Source organism: Caretta caretta, chromosome 8 (assembly GCF_965140235.1).
Source record: "Caretta caretta isolate rCarCar2 chromosome 8, rCarCar1.hap1, whole genome shotgun sequence".
In the NCBI taxonomy this organism is placed as follows: Eukaryota; Metazoa; Chordata; order Testudines; family Cheloniidae; genus Caretta; species Caretta caretta.
Window position 1 is genome coordinate 51,080,491 of NC_134213.1, and position 23,432 is coordinate 51,103,922.

The window sequence follows — 23,432 nt, forward strand, 5'->3', positions numbered from 1 at the left end:
TTTTTGACCCGAGGACCACATCTGGGTATAGAAATTGTATGGCGGGCCATGAATGCTCATGAAATTGGTGCTGGGGTGTGGGAGGGAAGAGAAGAATGAGGGGGGATTTGATAGCTGCTTTTAACTACCTGAAAGGGGGTTCCAAAGAGTATGGTTCCAGACTGTTCTCAGTAGTAGCAGATGGCAGAACAAAGAGTTGGGGGGAGGGATAGCTCAGTGGTTTGAGCATTGGCCTGCTAAACCCAGGGTTGTGAGTTCGATCTGGGGCAAAAATTGGGGATTGGTCCTGCTTTGAGCAGGGGGTTGGACTAGATGACCTCCTGAAGTCCCTTCCAACCCTGAGATTCTATGATTCTAATGTTCTCAAGTTGCAGTGCGGGAGATTTAGGTTGGATATTAGGAAAAACTTTTTCACTAGGAGGGTGGTGAAACACTGGAACGCGTTACCTAGGGAGGTGGTAGAATCTCCTTCCTTAGAAGTTTTTAAGGTCAGGCTTGACAAAGCCCTGGCTGGGATGATTTAATTGGGGATTGGCCCTGCTTTGAGCAGGGGGTTGGACTAGATGACCTTCCAACCTTGATATTCTATGATTCTATAGGGGGTGAGGGCTCTGGCTGGGGGTGTGGGCTCCGGGGTGGGCCTGGGGATGAGAGATTTGGGGTGTAGGAGGGTGCTTCAGGCGAGGATCGAGGGGTTCGGAGGATGGAAGGAGAATCAAAGCTGGAGTAGGGAGGTTGGTCATGGGGAGGTGAGGGCTTTGGCTGGAGGTGCAGGCTCTGAGGTGGGGCTGGGGATGATGGGTTTGGGGTGCAGGAGGGTGCTCCGGGCTGGGACCAAGGGGTTCGGAGGGCAGGAGGGGGATCAGGGCTGGGGCAAGAGGTTGGGACCCGGTAGGGGGGTCAGGGGTGCAGGCTCCGGGTTGCACTTACTGGAAGCAGCGGCATGTCCCCCCTCTGGCTCCTATGAGGAGGTATGGTCAGGCGTCTCTGCTGCATGCTGTCCCGTCCGGAGGCACCGCCCCTGCAGCTCCCATTGGCCACAGTTCCCAGCCAATAGGAGCTGCGGGGGCAGCATTTGGGGTGGGGGCAGCGTGCGGGGTGGAGCTCCCTGGAGCCAAAGGGGGGACATGTTGCTGCTTCCGGGAGCCACATGGAGTGGCCACTGACCCTGCTCCCCAGCTGGATCGCCGGAGTGGGACAAGCCCCAGACCCTGCTCCCCAGCTGGAGCTTGAGGGCCAGATTAAAATGGCTGGTGGGCCGGATGCGGCCCACAGCTGCAGTTTGCCCACCCCTGTACTGGAACCTCCTATCTTCACACACAGAATCATAGGACTGGAAGGGACCTCGAGAGGCAGGACTAATTATCTAGACCATTCCTGATAGGTGTTTGTCTAACCTGCTCTTATAAATCTCTAATGATGGAGATACCACAATCTCCCTAGACAATTTATTCCAGTGCTTAACCACCCTGACAGGAAGTTTTTCTTAATGGCCAACCTAAACCTCCCTTTCTGCAATTTAAGCCCATGGCTTCTTGTCCTATCCTCAGCAGTTAAGAAAAACAATTTTTCTTCTTCCTTCTTGTAACAACCTTTTACATACTTGAAAACTGTTATGTCCCCTCTCAGTCTTGTCTTTTCCAGACTAAACAAACCCAATGTTTTCAATCTTCCCTCATAGGTCATGTTTTCTAGACCTTTAATCATTTTTGTTGCACTTCTCTGGACTCTCTTCAATTTGTCCACATCCTTCCTGAAATGTGGTGCCCAGAACTGGACACAATATTCAAGTTGAGACCTAAAAGAGCAGAGTAGATCAGAAGAATTACTTCTCGTGTCTTGCTTACAACACTCCTGCTAATACATCCCAGAATGATGTTCGCTTTTTTTGCAACAACGTTACACTGTTGACTCATATTTAGCTTGTGGTCCACTATGATCCTCAGATCCCTTTCCACAGTACTCCTTCCTAGGCAGTCATTTCCCATTTTGATGTGTGCAACTGATTGTGCCTTCCTAAACGGAGTACTTTGTATTTCTCCTTATTGAATTTCATCCTATTTACTTCAGACCATTTGTCCAGTTTTTCCAGATCATTTTGAAGTTTAATCTTATCCTCCAAAGCACTTGTAAGTGTACTCTGTATGCCATTATCTAAATCATTGATGAAGATCTTCAACAGAACCGGACCTAGAACTGATCCCTGTGGGACCCCACTCGTTATGCCCTTCCAGCATGACTGTGAACCACTAATAACTACTCTTTGGGAATGTTTTCCAACCAGTTTTGGACCCATCTTATGTAGCTCCATCTAGGTTGCATTTCCCTAGTTTATTTATGAGAAGGTCATGCAGGACAGTATCAAAAGCTTTGCTAAAATCAAGACATACCATGTCTACCGCTTCCCTCCCATCCACAAGGCTTGTTACCCTGTCAAAGAAAGCTATCAGGTTGGTTTGACACGATTTGTTTTTGACAAATCCATGCTGACTGTTACTTAACACCTTATTATCTTCTAGGTGTTTGCAAATTGATTGCTTATTTGCTCCATTATCTTTCCGGGTACAGAAGTTAAGCTGACTGGTCTGTAATTCCCTGGGTTGTCCTTATTTTCCTTTTTACATCTATAGTCAGCGCCTGATTTGCATGACTATTTACACCAGTGCCAAGGAGGTTTTGCACTCACTTTGCACAGGTGTGAATGAGTGGAAAATGAGGCCCACAATCATAACTGGTGTAGGTGTAAGGGCCGATGCATTGCAGATCTAAACAGTTCTGTTCCTCTTTTCACTTATGAAGATTGAAACCAGATGCAGTCTCTTTAGAAGCAAAAACAACCAGCTTCAATTTATCTCCATATAAAAGTTAACAAGAGTCACACCGACTTACTCCAGGTCCAGCTTTGGCCAATTGTCTTGATTTGCTTCAGGTCTGTGTTGTAACAGAACTCGTCCACCCCATCTCATCTATCAAGTCAGGCATTGATTTGTGGCTGTTTTGTAGGACAAAGTAACCCTGCGGTTGCTTCTTGATGTTGCAATGCAATTTTATGCATTTTGATATTGCAACATTGCAAAGTCGCCTTATTATGCAGCATCAGGACCGAAAGTAGGAAAGATCGTCAGTAGTTAAGACACTAGTCTGGTACATGGGAGACCTCAATTTGATTCCTTGCTGTGCCACAGACTTCCTGTGTGGCCTTGGACAAGTCCCTTAGTCTCTCTTTGCCTCAGTTTGATAATTGCACTGCCTTGCCTAATGGGGGTGTTGTGAGGATAAGTGCATTAAAGATTGTGAGGTGCTCAGATGCTAGGGCAAAGGGGGTCATGGGATACCATAGAGGGATAGACACGTTACACTGCATCCTGACCTCCTGTGAACTGATATGCTCTCAAGACTATTCAAATATCTTACAAGATGTCCAGTGTCCAGTGACTGTAAAGGTCATTGAGGTGCAGCCACGTCTGAGGCAAAAGACAACAGCTGTGGGGTTGCAAACAGCTGTGCTAGACAACGCTTTAGGATGGGATGTGAAAAAGAATAGTGGGTCAGATGCTCAGCGTGTGTACCTCAGCATTGCCCTGTAGAAGTCAATGGTGCTAATCTAGGTTTCACCAGCTGAGGGCCAGCCCACCCTCTCCAGTCAAACTACAGTCGGAAGTAGGAAGAATGTAATGAGTTGATTTGAAATTTGGTCCAGACCTCTGAGGTTAGCACATCTGCTCTTTCAAAAAGCCTCTTAATGAACACAAGTCAGCAGGAGAACTGTGGTTGTGCATCTCATGGTAAAGACCAAGGTACTGTGTTTTATTAACGAGACAGGGACAGAATGGATTTTCAGTATCTGGTCAGAGCTTGGACACCTTTCACTCACTGAATCACAGGTCACAGAACTGGGCTTCTAGCTCTTTCAAGCCTTCCGTTCAATCAGTCATTTTTATTTTCCTTTTGTATGTTTTTCCAATGTAATTTTGAGCATGAGCTGTCAAAGTTTCCCCAACAGATGTTACCATAGGAGCCTGTATTTGTTTAGGGTGGGGACTTTTGTGGGGGAGGGAAGGAGCAATTAGTTCTAGTAGGTATACAGAGAAAGAAAAAAATCTCCCCTCTTCATCCCCTTCCACCATAACTAGACACTGCACATGAGAAATGATCTGGAAATCATTGAGACCCATGCATCTGAGACAGGCAATTCTTTGCAATAATTACATGGAAACTAAATAAGAAATAGATTTTTGTTTTTCCAGTGACTCATGACATGTGGAGCAGAGTTGAAGGAAAAACTACAGCATGGAATCGTGCAAAAAAATTCAGACCCCCCCCCATTACACCCTTCCCTGGGTGCTGCACTAGGGTGATGCAGTAGATGGCACTCTTCACTCTGAGGCAGGGCCCAAGCATGGTGCTAATGCACATGGTGACCTTTCTCAAATGGGACAGAGGACTGATGTCCTCACGCACAGTCAGTTAAGACCCCTTGGAACTTTTCACAAGTGTACGAGTATAAACCCTGCTGCCTGCTCATATTCCAGTTTGGGTAATTACAGGCTGGCTGGCTATTCCCCCGTCAGTTTTAGCTGGATACAGTGTTCTTCATTTCCTTCCCTAAACAATTGTGTAGCATTACTGTTAAACCCGGGCAATGGATCCTAACGCTCAGGAGCCCTGACTGCCAATCCTGACTCTGACAACAACCAGCTGTGTGGCCTTGAGCAAGTCACCCAATATCTCATCCTCAGTTTCCCTATGTTGAGGGGATAAATGGAGGACTGTGAAGCACAGTATAAGGGCTAAGAATTATTAAACAGCTTTTGCCTTCTATCCCAGAGGTGTCTGCATTTCAGTGATGGGTGTGTATGCACTGTATGAAAACTTGGTAAATTGATTTGCTTCCAGGAATGAAAGGTATTAGGTAAATATACGTTGTTGCTATTATTGTTCTTGGGTCCCATGCTGTAGGGTCAGGGGATAGGAGGAGGGGCAAATCTAAATAGGCAGTTGGGGTGCAGGGTGATACCAGCCCGAAGCTGTCAACCATGCCTATGTAACAAGAGAATGCATGGAACGTGTGGTTAAGGCGCTGGACTGGGACTCGGGGAGATGGGCTCAGTTCCCAGCTCTGCCACGGATACTGTGTGACCTTGGGTCAGTCACTTAACTTCTCTGTGCTTTGATTTCTCAACTGTAACATATCTCCTTTCTCCCACCCTGTATCTATCTGGTGTATGTAGAGTGTAGGCTTTTGAAGGCAGGGGCTGGCTCTTACTCTGTGTTTGTCTGCTAGGTCCCTGAGCTTGGTTAGGCACTGCAGGTGCTACTGATAATGGGAGTGGGGCATTAGTCCACTGATCCATTGATTTTTCCACCTGTCCTAGCTCTCACTTCATCCTCCCTTTTGTGGCGAAATTACGTCTGGTTTGTTTTGGGTCTGTCACATGGTGCTCTACTCACCACTGGGTGACTCCTCCTTCTGGGGATTAGCTCCACCCAGTTGAGTGCCCCCTTCAGGTCTTCCAACATGCAGTTTTCCTCCCGCTCCTGCAGTCTCTGTCCCTGAGAAGGAACGGGGAGGGGGGACTAGGAACCCCTGAGAGGGGGTTTATCTAGTAGGCCTAAGAAAGAGGGGTCTGACTAGGAAGGCTGAAGAGTCAAAAGCTTGCAGAAGTACAGTAGGAAGTAGTCCGGGGTGACAGCAGTAAGGTTGGTGTAGATGGAGACCATCACTGCTTGCTATAGGGTCCTGGACTGGAACCCAGAGCAGAGGGCAGGCTGGATTCCCCTACCAGCCACTGCAGAGCAGTGCTGCTGGGGCAGTGAATGGGAAGACAGCCTGAGTCACTGTGGGAACGACATAGAGCAGCGGGCATGAGGACTGCCTGTCATTGCTTGTGGAGAGACTCCCTCGGAAGGGGAAAACACAGAGCCACCTGGCTTTATAGAAGCCCTGCCCATTCCCTCACAGGGTGCTTCCTTCTAATAAGCACCCTCCTCACAGCCTAAATCTCCCCCCCTTTGCAGCTTAATTGGTTGATTGGGCCCACCTGGCCTAATTCAACTCTTTTGGGGCCAATGTAGGGAGTAGACTCCATCACAGGCCCATTCCCAGGTTCTGTTCCTATCAAGGCATGAGGACAAAAATAGGCAGATGGAGACCACTGATGGCAACGCGGGCTGTTATCATTTGGCCCAGTTGCGGTTGATGGTTATTATGATGTATTGGAATGTATTAGGCAGAATGTTGAATCTATTTATGTAACTTTGCAGGTATAGTTTCTTAAGCAGTTGCTTATGTTGAATCCACTGTTCTGTAGGGGTTACTATGTTTTCATCTGTCTCTATGCAATACAGAGTCAGTCACCATGAAGACTTCAGCTGCCTGTGCATGTCTGTGTTTATAATCAGGAATTTGTGCCAGGTTCACAATACACAACAGTTGACAATGAGGATTTCAAGGACCTGCTATGCATCAGAGTAGCAAAACAGTCTGTGATGTAACATGCAGTCCCTGTGGGGGAAGAGGAGTCTGCTACAATCGGCAATACTCGGAACAAATAAACTAACAGCAGCGAGTTGAAATGTCAAGCTATATCGGAAAAACGGAGGCCTTCGTCAATGCCATGAAGGGCTGGCCTACATGTAGAGAGAGGCTGGAGCAGTATTTTGAAGTAAATGAGATTCCCCCAGAAAAAACATGTAGTAGCATTTCTGAGTGTAATGGGAGGAAAAACATAGAGTTTAGTACACAGTCTGATGTCCCAGAGAAGCCATCCAGCAAAACCTTTAAAGAGAGAGTGCAAATAGTTCAAGGGCACTTGTCATCCAAGTCCCTGAGTATAGGAGAATGGTTCAGGTTTCATAAACAGAATCAGCTTGAAGATTAATCTATTTCCTCTTTGCAACAGAGTTAAAAAAATTATCAGAACACTGTGGCTTAACAAGGCCCTAAGAGACAGAATTGTGTGTGGACTGCTTAATGAAAGCATACAGAAGAGGCTCTGAACTGTAGAAAATCTTACCTCTAAACACGCAGTAGAAATTGGAGTAGCAATGAAAACTTTTGCAAGGGATGCAACAGAATTGCATATCAACCTTCAAACAGAAGTTGGAAAGCATAAACTATCTGTAACCCAAGGCAAGAACCAGTCCACTCAGCAGACAGACATATCATCAATGTGGAAAAAAGGTTCCATGCTCCTTCTGACTGCCAATTTATAGACTGCCTACTGCAGAAGCTGTAATAAAAAAAAGTCATAGCCACGCAGTTTGTCACACTAAGAGAAATAAGGAAGAGACTAACACAGCGTATAGAAAAAGGAATATCAATGTACATTCTGTAGACAGAGGCAGTAGTGATACATACTGGGAGAGTGGAGTAGCCAGCCTCAGTATATATAGTGTGAGCAAAAATGACAAGGCAGCAATCTGGTTGACACCCCAGGTGGCAGGGAAAAACACTTAAAATGGAAAAGGACACCATCTCTGCAGTGTCTGTTATCTCACATTCAGAAGATGAGAAAACTTTTAAAAATACAAACTGAGGAAGACACCAATGTTACTAAAAAGTTATACAGAAGGAAATTCAGTGCCAATTGGAGTGATGCATGTGACTGTGGAGTATAAACACTGCTTATTGTTATTAGACCTTATATGTCGTTGAGAAAGGGGGGCTGGCCTTGTGGAGTCATGAATGGTTATGTAAGGATCCTCTGGAGTGGATATCTGTAAAGATGCTGCAGTCACTTTCAGCAGACTCCACTAAAACAGCCGAACAGCAGCTGGAAGGGATACTGAATAGGCCTTGGGAATATTCAAGGAGGGCATAGGAACTCTAAAACACATGAAGGCTGAAATAATCCTACAGGAGAAAGCACAGCCCAAGTTTCACAAAGCTCAACCTGTCCCTTACGGTATCCGCTCGAAGGTAGACGCTGAATTGGAACGTCTGGAAAGGGAGGGCATACTTTCAGAAGTGGCCAGGAGTGAGTGGGGAATTCCTATCATTCCAACTGTAAAAAAAAAAATGGTGCAGAAAGGGTGTGTGGAGTGTTTAAGAACACCATAAACCTTGTGCTGAAAGTTGAAAAATACCCCCGCCTCGATATTTTTGCTACACTGGCAGGGGGACAACAATTCAGCAAAACCGATTTGTCACAGTCCTACATACAGATGGAAGTTGAGGAAGAGTCTAAGGCATACCTCACAATCAGCACACAAAAGGGTCTGTACCAGCATAACTGGCTAGTGTTTGGTATTGCTTTAGTTCCTGCTATATGGCAACGGGCAATGGACCAAGTTTTGCAAGGTGTCCTGAGAACACAATGTTATTTGGATGACATTACTGTGACCGGTGGAAGTGATGATGAACATCTGGAAACCCTGAAAAGGGTATTAAAATGTCTAGGAGAATATGGGTTATGAGCTAATTGCATAAAATGTGAATTTTTCAAGGACTCAATGGCTTATTATGGGCACATTATTGATGTGCAGGGCCTACATAAATCTCAGGAGAAGATTAAAGCTCCACCGCCAAAGGATGTGTCACATCTTAGATCATTTCTGGGATTTATCAACTACTATAGCCGATTTGCACCAAACCCAGCAACCATATTGCATCCACTGAACTGGTTACTGCAGACTGGTCAAAAGTGGGTTTGGTCAGCTGAGTGTCAAAACATTATCCTGGAAGCAAAACAATTGGTCACATCAGACAGTGCACTTTAACCCATCCTTGCCTATTAAGTTAGCATGTGACGCTTCCCCATGTGGAATTGGAGTAATTATATGGCTCAGAATGCCAGGCATCAGTGAGATACCCATAGCATTTGCTTCAAGATCGCTCACAATGGCAGAACCTAACTATGCACAAATAGACAAGGAGGCTTTAAGTCTGGTATGGGGTGTGAAGAAATTCATCCAGTATCTATATAGGAGAAAATTCACCCTTGTCACGGACCACCAATCCCTAGTAGCAATCCTACATCTGAGGGAAGGAGTTTCTGCGACTTGTAGTTTGATCAAGCAAGAGACCAGGAGGAATCCCACACCAGCTGAGGTTTATGAAGCCGGAAATAGACTGATATCCCTAATCTGGCGCCCTTTTACACACACAAAGGTGACCTTACCATAAATCAAGGGAATGTCATATGCGGAATTCGTGTTGTCATACCTAGTAAACTATGTGCAAAAATATTAGAAGAGCTCCATACAGGACATGTAGGGCTAGTAAAAATGAAGGGACTCACCAGAAGTTTTGTATGGTGGCCAGGCATTGACCAACGAATACAGCAGCTCGCTCAGGGAATGTTCGTGATGCCAACATGAATAGTGCATGCCTAAACCAGCGCCATTACACCCCTGGGAATGGCCATCAGCTCTCTGGCCATTTCTACATATTGATTGTGCAGAAACATTTTTAGGAATGATGTATCTAATAGTGGTGGATGCCCATTCCAAATGGCCAGAAGTTGTTTTTTTGTTTTGTTTTTTGTTTCATGAAAACCACCACAGCTGTACAAACAGGAGAAAAACTTCCAAGTTTCTTTGCAAGAACTGGACTGCCAGAGCAAGCTGTGAGTGACAACGGTCCTCAGTTTAGTTCAGAAGAGTTTCAGCGAGACATGAAGAAAAACCATATCACCCAGACATAAATGGCTTTGTTGAAAGGTTAGTACAAACTTTTAAGCAAACCCTGCAATCCATGGCAGATAAGTGGTCATTACAACCAAAGCTGTCATGCTTCTTGCTAGCATATCGAAACACAGAACGTACCACAACGAACCAAACACCTGTAATGCTGTTTATTGGCCAAAATCTCAAGTCACCTTTTGGACTTATTAACGCCAGAGCTACATCTACAAGTTAGAAATCATCTAATAAGTCAAGCGATGGTGAAGGACCAGTGCACCCCGTCAGCTACAAGTGGGTCAAACTGTTCTGGCGCGTTATTATCGGGGACACAGTACATGGCTTGCAGCAATTGTTAGTGCACAAACAGGTCCTTTGTCCTACATCGTACAAGTGGCACCCAATATGTTTTGGTGCCACCACACTGACCAGTTGCGAGATTTGGGTGTGATTCCGTGGCTGACAAAAGAGGCAAAATTTGGAGAACTGCCAGTTGTTCCAACATCGGTGCCCCAGTTTGACACAACCACCAATAACATTATGCCTAAAAGCAGCTGCGCTGAATGACCAGCGTCGTCCAAGGGAACATCTGAGTCAGACATTGCTGGAAACACACTGCTTCCTCAAGGGAGTGCTCAAAATGTTCGCAGATGCTATCCAGAAAGAAAACGCAAGCCACCTGAAAGCCTTGATTTGTAACTGGACCTTGTTCTCCCCCGCCCCCCCCCCCACACCCCCAAGTACTTCTGAAGTTGATGTGCTCATTTCATTTCAGGGAGCAGGATAGAGGTGATGTAGGGAATGTTTTGAGCAGAGTGTTGAATCTGTTTACGTGAATTTGCAGATATAGCTTCTTAAGCAGTTGCTTATGTTGAATCCGCTATTATATAGTGGGTTACTATGTTTTTCATCTAATACAATACACAGTCAGTTAGCCCTCACGGTTCCAAGTCTATGCACGTCAGTAATTTGTGCTGTGTCCACAATACACAACAGTTACCTCTGTCAGCATTGCTTCCGCATCAGGAGAGCTGCGGCACTTGTGGTGCCTGGTTCTGCGTTTTGGCTTCCACTGTTGTGGGGATAATGCCATTGTGTTTTACTGCTCATTCTCAGTAACGCGTGCCTTGGCTAGATGGGGAGGGTTCTGCTAATGGGGGGTGAACCTCGGAGGTTTGGAAGTTTGGTTCAGATCAATGCTCAAAAGGCTGGATGTCCATTTGGGCCGTCAAATCCACTTTGCTCTGCAAAATGGAACTGGTAATCTGACAAGATCAGGATTTCTGGCTGTATTTCTAATATGTCCCACTCCTGATGGGAATAATCTTTCCAGGGGCTTTTGGTGCAGGTCAGTACCCAATAGCATGGAGACTAGAGCCAGGTGAATATTTAATTCCTAATAATTTATTCAATGAATGCTGCCTCCTTTCTGTTATGACTAGAGTGTGACATCACATTTATGTGTTACTTGAGTTTATTCATGAATTTCTCTGGTAAATAGTTCTCAGTTGCAGCTTGTTCCTGAACAGTTCATTGCAAATACTTCAAATTCATGCAATGGTGTTCAGTTACACAAGTCACATGTCCTTGTTTCTCATCCCTGACTGGGTATTTCTCTTCCATGATTATATGACTCCTGTAACTAACCAGCAATGGTGCAAATTTTGACTTGTGTGTTTAAGTGTAAGCTTTGCAGTCAGAGAGCTACCCTGTTGGGTAGTTGTGCAATCTGAAATTCCCTTTTGTCTGTGAGTTAAGTTTATTCACTAGAGGCTTATCTGGTCTGGGGATTTTTTTTAGCTACACTGATAGAGGTGCACCAATGCTAACCCAAGATGAATACATGCTGCATTATTGTAAAAAGTGACCTGTACCTGTGTGGCTACTGGGGTAACCTACACCAGTGCCAGCCACTTTTTACATCCATGCAGTGCATTTGTACTAGGGGTTTGTAGCAATGTAGCTACATCAGTCTAACTACACCAGTGGAAAAAAATCTCACTGTAGGACAAGAGAGGTGTTTTCCAAGGCACTTAGGTAACTTAGGAGCACAACAACAATGGGACTTGTGCTCCTAAATCACTCAGGTTCTTCTGCAAATCCCACCCAAAGCCTTGAATATTCCCAGAACATGAACACAAAAGGGGGGTTGGAGTGAATTTGTTTAGCAATTCCAGCAAATGTTCCTGGACACTTGTTTTGCAGTATTGGCCCAGCTCTTGTAAGGACACACAACAATGAGAAAGTTTTACAAAATTGTTGTGTAAAGGCTGAGTTTTGGCTGAAGGTAAAGGCGGATGTGCAGGGGAGTTTTCCAGCGCCTCTCTCTAGTCATCATGAGGCTGGGGTCCTCTGCAGTGAATCACAGTCACAAATCAGGGGCTGAATTTTGCCTTGCCCCCTGTGGGCATGCAGGAAAATGAAGCAAAATGGCACAAGAACCTCGTCTCCCCTTGGTGCACTGGCCAAGCATGACTGTGGTTCTTGTGCTCCCATCTGGCAGGAACTGGAGGAGTTTAATGTGGAAGATGGTGATAGATTCCCCAAAGGAGGGTTGTGATGAGGTTGGGGCCCTGGCCGTGTCCCTTTTCCTGTGCAGCAGAGATGCCGTGGGGCTGGCACAGAGGTGGGAGCATTTTGCACTCTGGATAAGGTTATCATCAGGGTCTGTGCTGTGTGACTCTACCCAGTGCTCCTACGGATACTTGGGAGCTAAGCTATAGCATCTTGGATGGATTTGCCTGCCCTTTTTCTTAGTCCCAGGCAGATGAACCATTTTCTGTACTGAGCTCTGACTGTGTGATCAATAGGCTGAAACTACACAGCCTCTCTCATACTTAGCTGTACAGCGTAAGCCACGAAGCTCAGATGTGAAGCCAAGTTTTCTCAAAGTCTGGGCTGGGGAGATTTTGGAGTCAGTCCAGTATGCAGTCAGTCTAGGGCCCTGATTGCACTGTGACATTGACTTCAGTGGAGCTGCATTGAACTGGAGTAACTTAGTGGAAGAGCAGGCCCACGTAGCTCGGAACTGGTTCTGAACTCACCCAAAGTTCAGAGGCATTTGATTCTGAGGTTTGGTTTGGTCCATTGTAGAGCTAGAGCTGGCTATCACCTCTGGATTTGAACTTCCCTGAATTTCAGGGTGTTTGGTTTGGGACCTTCTCTAGCAGTATGTGGTCTTCTTACACACTTCCCTCACTTTTCATGGCTGTACAGAATTGCTCCTCAAGCCATGGCTTACACCACCTTCAAAACTGAGCCCCACACTGGCCAGCTGATAGACTGCTCTTCTGGGGACACTTTCACTGTCAAAGCTGTGGGGAAGTGTGGCAGGGTTGGGCCGTAGACAGTGATGGTGATGCATGAGGGCTTTGTTGAGGTCGCGGGTCTTGGGAGGAGTTTTCCATTCATGAAGCATTCTAGCCAGTCTCCACTCAGCAGTTACTCATTTCTCTCTCTAGCCTTTCCAAGCAGATGGCTGGTGTGACACCATCAATAACCGGGCGTATTGCCAGTACGATGGGGGTGACTGCTGCTCCTCCACACTGTCCTCTAGGAAGGTAAGTGAGCTTCCCACAGGAGGCAGAGGGGAATGGGCTGAGTTAAAAATAAGAACTCAAGGCAGCCAATGGTTACAGGCTTCGCTGTACCTTGGAACAGAGCCTGCAGGGTGATACCCATGCAAGTGGAAAGCATACCTCAAGGAGCTTGATCCAAAACCTACTGGGGTCAGTAATTGACCTAAATGGGCTTGGGGTCAGGGCCAGTGGGACTAAATGCTCAATCCAACTCTCAGAGACATCCATGGGACTCTTTTTCCTTCAGGAAATTCGTCACTCAGACAGCATCAAGTTACTACAGTAAGATTTGGCATTACTGTGTTGCGTGACTCAGCGTCTCAGTGATGCAGTGATTTTGTCATCCCTCCCAGTTTCTTTCTTTCAGTCAGTCATGCTGGACTTGGCCTTTGTATTCCACCTTAGAAAGCTGTGCCTGTGGGTAATTTAGCAGTTGCCTCTTTTGATTTGTGAATCAAGCTGGCCCTTCTTTTTCTCCCATCCCTAGCTCCCTTCTTTACTACCCCTGCCATCACACCCTGGTTTCACAATGTTTCCTTCCAAAAGACATCCAAGAATAAAACAAACCTTAGGGCACAGTTACTTTCTCATTCCAAAAATATGTGGGTCTGGTTCTTTTCTTCCTTCCCTTTATTATGGATCTCAAATCATTTGTCCTTTCATCACATATTAAAAAAATGAAAATCAACTGCTAATGTGTAAGCTGGATGACAGGAAATGGGTGTTGTGCTAAAATAACTAGAGTAGAGCACCTACAATTTCACTTGGCGATTTTACAGAATTGTGGTGGTACATTGTAGGGATAGGACTGAGTGAAACTCTGGTGATCCTAATAATGTTGGCATCTTGGAGATGGAGAGAGGTGATGTGGTGGAGGGCAGGGGTCGGTAGGGGGGAGGTAGCAGTTACCTAGCTCCATTGTGAATCCTCCGAAAAGCAGTCAAATCAAACCACTGAAAAGAACGACTCGTTCCATCTCCTCAGAGCCCCACTAGCTTTTCACATGAGCACAAAAACCCACCCACCTGCTTTGTTCATATGATCAGAAATGGAGGAGAGTGAGACGTTAGGCTCAAATACAAAATGACTGGCACAGACCTTTCATCAGATCAGATTGAAAGAACCCAACACGTCTCTAAATAACAAAGAATTCCCGGCTCCGAGTTTGGTTTGTATGAAGATCTCCAGGAGGAAGAATGGCTTCCTAGACCCTCATCTGTCAACTCCCTTGCCTGTGGTACCCCCTGCTATAGTGTTACTACAGCCCAGCTCAGGAAGATCCCAATAGCAAACTGCTGCATGCAGCAACACTGGGAGTCTTGCTGCTACCAATTAAGCCACATAGCAAAACAAGCTTACTTGGTTGGGGGAGGTCAAGGACTGGAATAGGAGAGGGTGCTGCAAATCGGGATATATGGGCATTGGCAGAGCTGGAGGATTCAGTGCGGTTAGAGCAGGGGGTGCAGGTCAGTCCAGAGACCCCCTAAGTGCAAATCACTTCATAGATCTAACCCTACCCCTCACACACACCACCACCCCAACTTTTTTCCTGGAAATCTTTTGTTTTAGCTAAAAAAAAAAATCTCTCTCCTTTTTTTTTTTAAATCAATCCTCCCCAATTTTCAGTTTTTTGTCAAAAATTGAGAAAATTCCACCCCAAAAATTGAAAAAATACCATTAAATTTGCAGAAAATACCAATTTTAACAGTTCTAACCAGCACTTCTCCCAAGCTGCCTCTGTGTTCTCAACCTCTCGGCTTTCATTTAAAAAAGATGGTCTGTAGCTGTTATGATTGCAAAATATACCTTGACAACATGAACCCAATGCAAACATCTGCCTGAGGTTGCACACAGCATGAAACAATAGCACTGAGGGGGCACCTGCCTCATTCGACGCTGTGGTTGTTAACTCAGATGCCAGGCATGGTCATGAACACATGCACTGTGGCCTCTCAGATGGTAGGAGCTTATTTTGTGGGTAGAGTTTGGAGAAGTACCTCTACTTCTCCCCACTCTCCACCATTCAACCCCTGAAGGGCATGGAACATGTCTTAAGATATGGGCTGCATCCAGTATAATGTGGCCCAAAACCTGATTGAGCCATTTGGGTGCTAGTGTGATACATAAGAAGAACCATACTGACCTTGGCTGGCTCCTGTACTGGCTATCTGGGTGACCAGTCGTGCCTAACTTCATTCCTGACCCAACTCTCAATGAGTCATGGAAAGACCCCAGTTGACTACAGTGAAAGCCCTAGGTTAGCCCTAGTTATTGGAACCAATTAAAAAGTGATTGGTCCTTGTATTCTACCCTCTTGATCCTCAGAGGGGCTCATTGTAATGAGGTTTGAGATCCCTTTTCCAGTGAGCGACTCTGCAAACCCATTTGCTTCTTTCCTTCCCCTCAGGTGATCCCATTTGCTGCTGACTGTGACCAAGATGAGTGCACCTGCCGGGACCCAGCAGCCGAAGAGAATCAGTAATGACACCACGAGCGGCTTCTGTGGGCGAGGCGAGCAACAGAGGAATAAATGTGAAACAACCGGGGCCGGTGGGAGAGTAAAAGGCGGCTTGGGAGAGGAAAGAGGAGAATTGGGAGGAGGAGATGGGAAGGGGTCAGAATCAAAATAAGGATGATCTCTGCATGAAATTGGGCACAGGCACCCAGCATTCTGAGGCATCGTGTGAAAGGAGGGATGTGCATGATGAGGAGAGGTGGGGAAACAAGTGAGAAGATGGTGGATTGAGAGCGGGAAGACAAATCTGCTCAACACATAGTTACACTTCCTACCCTTCTATCACCCCCTTTCAGAACCAAAAGCGAGATCCAGGATCTGAGCCAAAGCCCAGTGAACTCAGCAAGGAGGAGTCTTTCCATTGACTTCAGCCAGCTTTGGATCAGGCCCTAGAGCCAACAGATGAGAAGCTGCCATGGACACTTTATGTTACTGTATCAATGGTTTGCCACCTACGAGTGTCTGTGTTTGCTCTGAATTTCCTCACTTCTTACTTCCTCTACTGTATAGGCTTCATTTAGCAAGGTTGAGGCAGTTGTGATCTCTCTGCAAATATTTAAACATAATTTTATATATATATATATATTTATATATATATATTATATTTTTTTTGCTGTTTATTAAGCTGAGAAAGAATACCCTTTGTAACACCCATGCTGCTGTGAAGTACAACTGTTGGAAAAAGTGGTTGGAGGTTGGTAAAGAAGTGAACTTCCCATAATTTGCTGGGAGGGAGAAGGAAACAGAGCGACACCAAGCAGGGCCTTTAATTCTAATAGCAGATGCCTTGCCAGTAACCCAAAATTAGGGGCAAATGCTAAGAAGTATTGAGCACCTACAAATCCCAGGGACTTCAATGGGATTTGAATGTGCTCAGCTTCATTCAGAATTTGGCCCTAAGAAAGTATTTGAGATATGGTTATCCTTCAGAATATATGACAGTACTCTTGAATAGCTCTACCAAACACTACAGCTTACTATAGTGTTACTACATGATGGTTAATCTTGAATACTATAGTGCTATCACTTGAGAATACTTCACTATGGCCTATTACTACAGAATTTTCTAGGGTGGTTCATTATGCCAGAATACTCTAGTATGTTCCAGTGTTCTAGAATACTCTCATATGGTCCATTACTCCAGAATTTTCTAGTATGGCTTGTTATTCCAGAATACTCTACTAAGGGCCATTATTCTAGAATACTCTCGAATGAGCTGTCTCAGACTGTGTTATCATCCTAGTCACTCCTTTGTTCACATTATCTTTCTCCCCCTTCAGTTGTTGGTGACCTGGGTTGGAAAGGAAAGTGTAAGAGCCAGACAACCAAGAACGTCCCATCCATAAAGATAAGGGCCATTTTCCTTAAAACCTCCTCTCTGGTCATGGGATCTCCATGATACAAACATGGTATTGGCAACTTCTCAGAGGACACTTGGGAGATGCTGCATTAGCTTAAACCACTTCCCAGGAGAATTTTTGTGTCTTTTCCTTTTTTTTTCCTTTGGGGTTCATTTTTCTGATCTTCATTGCCCTTAGCTTATACCGTAAAATATCAAGAGATCTCTTAGCCTGACCTCTCCCTTCCGTAGGTCACCAGTGAAATAATTCACATGAGTTTCTAATGAAGTATGATCCCAACCAACAACGTTTGGATCCAGAACCAGTCTTCCTGGAAGTTCACATAAGTGGGTTGGAATCAGCTCATGGGAGACAGATGCCAGACTTGGGACTTAGAGCCAGCTGTGAATTTCCCCCAGTGTTTGAGATTTTTCAGATCTGGGGTTTCGATGAACCCCCTTTTAATTCATAACAGATTTTTGGAATCACTTTGCAGAGGGAGGGAGGCAGGTAATTGAAGAGAAATGGAAAAGAGGGGTTGAGGGGAGGAGAGAAAGGGGATAGAAAGATGGGGAAAGAGGAGTAGGGAGAGAAAATGTGACTGTCTCAAGGTCTCTCTGCTGTTGGATTAGGGCTGAGGAAAGATCCAGCCAGAGATTTTCCTTTGACAGTGGAAGGTTGGAGGAATGGAGCAAGCTGTGAAGCCAGTCTTGACCAGGCCCATTTCAATGTGGAAACGCTCCTCTCCTCCGGCTGAGGAGCATCTGGAGGGAGAGTGACTCAGTAGGGAGACCAGGGAATTTCAAAGGCCAGCATGCAGTTTCTGTGATTTTTGGCTCTTGCTGGTCTGTTTGTCAGGCCTGTCAAAAGGGGTCCTTAAGGGTAAACCCCCCTGCTCTACTGTGTGGGACCCTACATCAAGTCCCATGTCTTGGTCTCTCTCCCTTCCCTGAGCTGGGAGCGGCAGAATCCATGCGCAGCTCCAGGGGATAGGTGGAAGGCGAGTCAGTGTGTCACTTCACTCAACAGTAGGGCTTCTCAAAACGTTTCTGTTGAAATTGCTTATTTGATGAAAAATTGAGGTTTTAACTAAGCAGAATATTTCACAGAAAGGGTCTGCTTTCTGTGGAAAATTTTGACTAAACACCTGAAAACCAAAAAGTTTGCAGTTTTCAGCCAAAATCTGAAAAATTTTGATTTGGAAATCCTGTTATGGTGCCTCATGCCCCCATTCTTCTCCATGGCCAGGCCCCCAGCTGGACTACATATCCCATGATGCACTGTGGTGAGGGACTCTTCGGATATACCACAGTGGCTCAGCAAGAGGGCAGATTGTAGTGCATCATAGGAGAAGGAGGTTAGAACATAAGAACGGCCATACTGGGTCAGACCAATGTCTATCTAGCCCAGTATCCTGTCTTCTGACAGTGGCCAATGCCAGATGCTTCAGAGGGAATGAACAGAACAGGACAATTATTGAGTGATCCATCCCCTGCCGTCCAGTCCCAGCTTCTAGCAGTCAGAGGCTTAGGACACCCACAGCATGGGATTGCATCGCTGACCATCTTGGCTAATAGTCATTGGTGGACCTATCCTCCATCAACTTATCTAGTTCTTTTTTGAACCCTCTTATACTATTGGCCTTCACAACATCCCCTGGCAACGAGTTCCATAGGTTGACTGTGCTTTGTGTGAAGAAGTACTTCCTTTTGTTTGTTTTAAACATGCTGCCTATTTATTTCATTGGGTAAACACTGGTTCTTGTGTTATGTGAAGGGGTAAATAACACTTCCTTATTAATTTTCTCCATACCATTCATGATTTTATAGACCTCTATCATATCCCCCCTTAGTTGTCTCTTTTCCAAGCTGAGCAGCCCTTGACTTTTTAATTTTGTCCTCATATCAAATCTGTTCCATCCCCCTAAGGACGCTATATCCACTGGATCACCCTTGTCAACGTTTGTTGACACCACCCCCCCCACCCCAACCAAAGAATTCTAATATATTGGTGAGGCATTATTTCCTTTTACAAAAGCCATCTTGACTCTTCCCCAACAAATCATGTTCATCTGTGTCTGATAATTCTGTTCTTTGCTATAGTTTCAACCAATTTGCTTAGTACTGAAGTTAGACTTACTGGCCTGGAATTGCCAGGTTCGTCTCTGGAGCCATTTTTAAAAATTGGCGTCACATTAACTATGCTCCAGTCGTCTGGTAGAGAAGCTGATTTAAATGATAGGTTACATATCATAGTTAGCAGTTCTGCAATTTCATATTTGAGCTCCTTCAGAACTCTTGGTGAATACCATCTGGTCCTGGTGACTTATTACTGTTTAATTTATTAGTTTGTTCCAAAACCTCCTCTACTGACACCTCAACCTGGGACAGATCCTCAGATGTGTCACTTAAAAAGAATGGCTCAGGTGTGGGAATCCCCCTCACATCCTCTGCCGTGAAGACCAGGAGCTGAGCCCATAGAAGAATGTGGGGGCATGAGGCCCCTGAACTACAATTCCCATGAGGCACCACAATGGTATTTCTGAATCATAATTTTTCTGGTTTTTAGCCAACAATTTTAGATTTTTGAATTTTTGCTGGAAAGTTGAAATTTTGCAAGGAAAGAATTTTTTTCCAAGCAGCCCTACTCAACAGCCATATAAGGAGCTGTGCTGATGGGCCCATGCATTCTTCTAGATGTCTGATGCCTTTAGAATAAGGGGAAGGGGCTAAAAAGTGGGGAATCCTCTGATAAGAAGCTTCCTCTTTGACAACGGCTCAGTGTCAAGTCCCCTCTTCAAAACAAGCTGCAAGAAGAGCGAGGGGTAGATGCAGCCCTGGTGTAAGTGAACAGAACTCCACTGATGTCAATGGAATGACTGCTGCTCGCACCAAGGCTGAGTCTGGCTCAGAATGAGAACCCAAACTCGTGAAGGTTGTGCAGGACATGCATTCTGCACCCTTCTGGTTTGATGGCAGAGCGCCATATGAGGCTGCTTGCATGTTTCCTCAGCGTTCAAGCTGCCACGTCCCTTTGGTTCATGCATTGTGATTATGCAAGGCCCCAATTCTAGCAGGAAACACTGCAGTGAGACCAGAAACCAAGTTCAGATCCTTGCCACAGGGGCAGTGACATGCCAACAAAGGGGTCATTGCAGCTAGAATGCTGTAGGCCCAGTTACCGTGGCACAATTCCACTTGCTTCAGCAGCACTTGCCCTGGGGTCACTGAGAGCAGAGTTTAGCAGGGTATTGTTGTTTTTGAATCAGCACTAATCTGTAGTGATGAATGAATTTTGGCATCACGGGTTTGGATGAACACCCAGAGAAGGGGATGCCTATCATAACCTCTTTGTTCTGTAGCATTTAGCTGGGAATCTCTTGGGAACAGGCTCTGCTGTGAGATTTTCAGGACAGCAAAACCTTGGTTAACTGAACTCACCAGAGGTCAGTAATGTCCCCCAGGTTTGAAGCTGCTAAGCAGCATTCAGGACCTAGTGCTGCCCAAACAGAGACGTAGCTGATGATAGGCTCTGAGGGCAGCTGGAGTGGCCCTGTGTGCAGGCTGGGGACTGCAGAAATGCTGCTCAGGATGTGTGGAGTAAGGGTGACACTCAGTGGGGAGATGGGAGAATTTCAAATATCTGCATCCTACTGCCTCTGCCCTTCCCAGCCTGACTTCAATAGGAGCTGCAGGTGCCTCTGAAAACCAGGCCACCAATGTAGGTGGGGAATTTTAGGCTCTCGGGTTTGAAAAGCTTTGCCTTATGGACTAGCCCCGGGTCCCACTGCTGATGGGAGTGTTTGTCAGATGCATGCTGTGGGCAGATGCTAGCTAACGTTACACAGTAGGCACAGAGAAGAGTATTCTGGCAAAAGGGGATGCCATGGGGTGGGAAAGCTGTGTGGAATACCAGGGTGAGAGCAGCTGAGGACAGAGCTGATGGGAATTCCAATAGAGAGTTTGCTTCTCGTGAATCAATAGCTTTTATGTAACAAGAATCTCATTCTTCTGTAGTAACACTGAGCGTTTTGTTGCCTTAGGGTTTCATTCACAACTGAGACTGCTGCTATTTTTGTTTTTTTGTATTTGATAATTATTTTTTATAAAAATCTATGGAAATAAATAATCTTCTCATCTTCTGCCTCTTCCTCCTCCTCATCACTGCATGTAATCTGAAGATTCAACATTGCCAGCTAGGAATGGGGTACCCAGCCTGATCCTGCAGGGACACGCCTCTCTATGTGTACTCTAAGAGGTGGGGGAAAGGCTCCTGGCTCTGTGTTGTGTATGGTGGTGGTGGTGGTTTTAATTTCTTATGCCATGGAGCAGAGATGGGCTCAAGCCACAAAATCTGGACCAAGAGCCAGGGTTCGACCCTCTCCCCAAGCTCCAGGCGTTTAGTTTGGCTGATTATAAAGAAGATCCCAGAGAGACTTCTCAGAAGGCCATCATGTTTGGTTGCTGTCTTGTCTGTCCCTGGCATAGCATTGCTTATAAGTCAGTATCCACAGCGGCACCTGTCTGGCCACCCTTGTATGAGTGGTTTGGGCATCATCATCCACCTTATAGATCCTGGTCCTGGTTCTTCTTTCGCATACCCTGGTGTAAATCAGAAGTAGCGCCACTGAAGTCAATGAAATTACAAACTGGTATGAGATCAGAAGAAAATTGGCTGTCTTAGCTCACTTTAATAGCAAAAGGCAGCAAATGCACATCAATATAGCCTGAATGATCCCATGTCTCTCTATGATTCTTTTCTTAATTAGGATTATTATTTAAAAACACCGCCTCTCACTCCTTTACTCCAGGAACAATAGAAGATCATTCAGAGGTTCCAGTGAATGATTCAAAATTTGCTTTCTAAAAAGTGCAGATGGCCCCAATCCAAACCTTTCCAACGTTCTAGCCTGGGGCGGGTTCCAGATCCAGGATTTTGTCTCAGACCTGTCCCTGCCAAAAGGAGGTATGACAAGGTTCAGACAGTGGAGCGAGCTGGACGAGCATTCAGTTTGCTCCATCATCTGAGCATTTTTGACTACTCTATCATAAAGGTGGGGAGAAAGGACCATGATCTTGAACTGTGACTATTTTCAATTATTGCTGTGGTCAGCACTTGGGTTGTTACATCCTTGGAAGAGAATGCATCTGAATCCAGAGATGCTGGGAACCAAAGACATATTAGAGTTGCCCAGAGACACTAATTTAGAGATGAGTTTGGATGAGCTGCAAAAACCATCTATCTTACATTTCCATTTAGCCCTGAACCTCTTTTCCACTGACTAGAGCTATGGAGGGGCAGTGGATGCTGTTCACAGAGCTAGATAAGTGTTCATCAAACCCAGCTGAGCCTTAAAGATCTTGCAGCACTTTATGCACTGCATTTTATCACATCCTCAAAACAAAGGTTTTCCTTAGCTCTAGCAAAGTGGTGTTGGAGATCATCAGTACTATCTGTCTTTCTAAATAGTGGTGATCAGTATTTAGAGCATAGCTGCACCCCCAGGCACATTATTAGTTAAGTAATTGCTGATTTTTTGCCTCTCTGAAAATGCTGCTTATCTTAATGGGGAGAGCTCCTCAGCTGCTCTATATTGATATACCTCTCTTTGAGTCAATGGAGCTACATTGACGATCTGGCCCAGGTTTTATAACTAGCGTTCTCCTTTGACTGGGGAAATAAATAATCACTGTTAACTTCTTGTCTAATAATGGCAGCTTCACATGGATGAGCACAGAAATCTAGTATAGCTTCTTCTCCTCTTGTAGGCTGTTCCTAGAGTCCATTCTTTGTAATATGTGAAGAGGTGGTGTTGGCCCTTTGGTAACTAATTGTCCTCTGAAATGGTCACATGTTCATAATGGCCTTGGGTTTGATACTCATATAAACTGGACTCTTGGTCTTTGCCTGCAGTATCCACCTTTCCTTGCATTTCATTTTGTCATCAGGGGGATTCTAGGAAGTGGCTGAGAGTTCTGGCAAACATATGGCAGATACCACTGCACAGCTACTAATGCCACAGGAAACTTCTGTCCTGCTGTTCATTGGTATGGATAAAATGAGTAAAATTGCTGGCAGAGTGGGGTATGCATTATAAAAACACTATTGTCACAACCAGGACTAACTGGTCCCATTGGCCTTTCTTACACTGGTGAATTTTGCCTAAAATCCCCCACCGTGGCTACCCCAAATTCAACTGCCCCAGTGCTAGCTATGATGAGCGCACTGGTGTGAATGAGACAGCCACAAAGACCCATGTCGTGTAGATCTGTGATGGGCAGAGGTAAACAACATGGTGCAGAATGGTATCCTGCAAAGCTTTTTGCAGTTTGTTTGCTTCTGCAGTTTAGGAGACTAATGGTCTATGAAGAGCCA

At 45.4% G+C, this 23,432-nt stretch overlaps 1 protein-coding gene across 3 annotated transcripts in view; it reads left to right on the forward strand.

The window, feature by feature from the left end:
• PAPPA2 (pappalysin 2) overlaps window positions 1-21,198 on the forward strand; it is a 173,482-nt gene extending 152,284 nt beyond the window's left edge. For 2 of the 3 annotated variants that reach the window (XM_048861671.2, XM_075131478.1), the window contains 3 exons: window positions 13,086-13,184; window positions 15,610-15,680; window positions 16,014-21,198. In XM_048861671.2, the coding sequence (XP_048717628.1) occupies window positions 13,086-13,184; window positions 15,610-15,680; window positions 16,014-16,110 (267 nt within the window). In that variant the 3' untranslated portion in view covers window positions 16,111-21,198. Of the gene's footprint in view, window positions 1-13,085; window positions 13,185-15,609; window positions 15,714-16,013 lie in introns of all 3 variants that reach the window. The other variant, XM_048861669.2, reaches the window with a different exon arrangement.
• The last annotated feature ends 2,234 nt before the right edge of the window (window positions 21,199-23,432 follow it).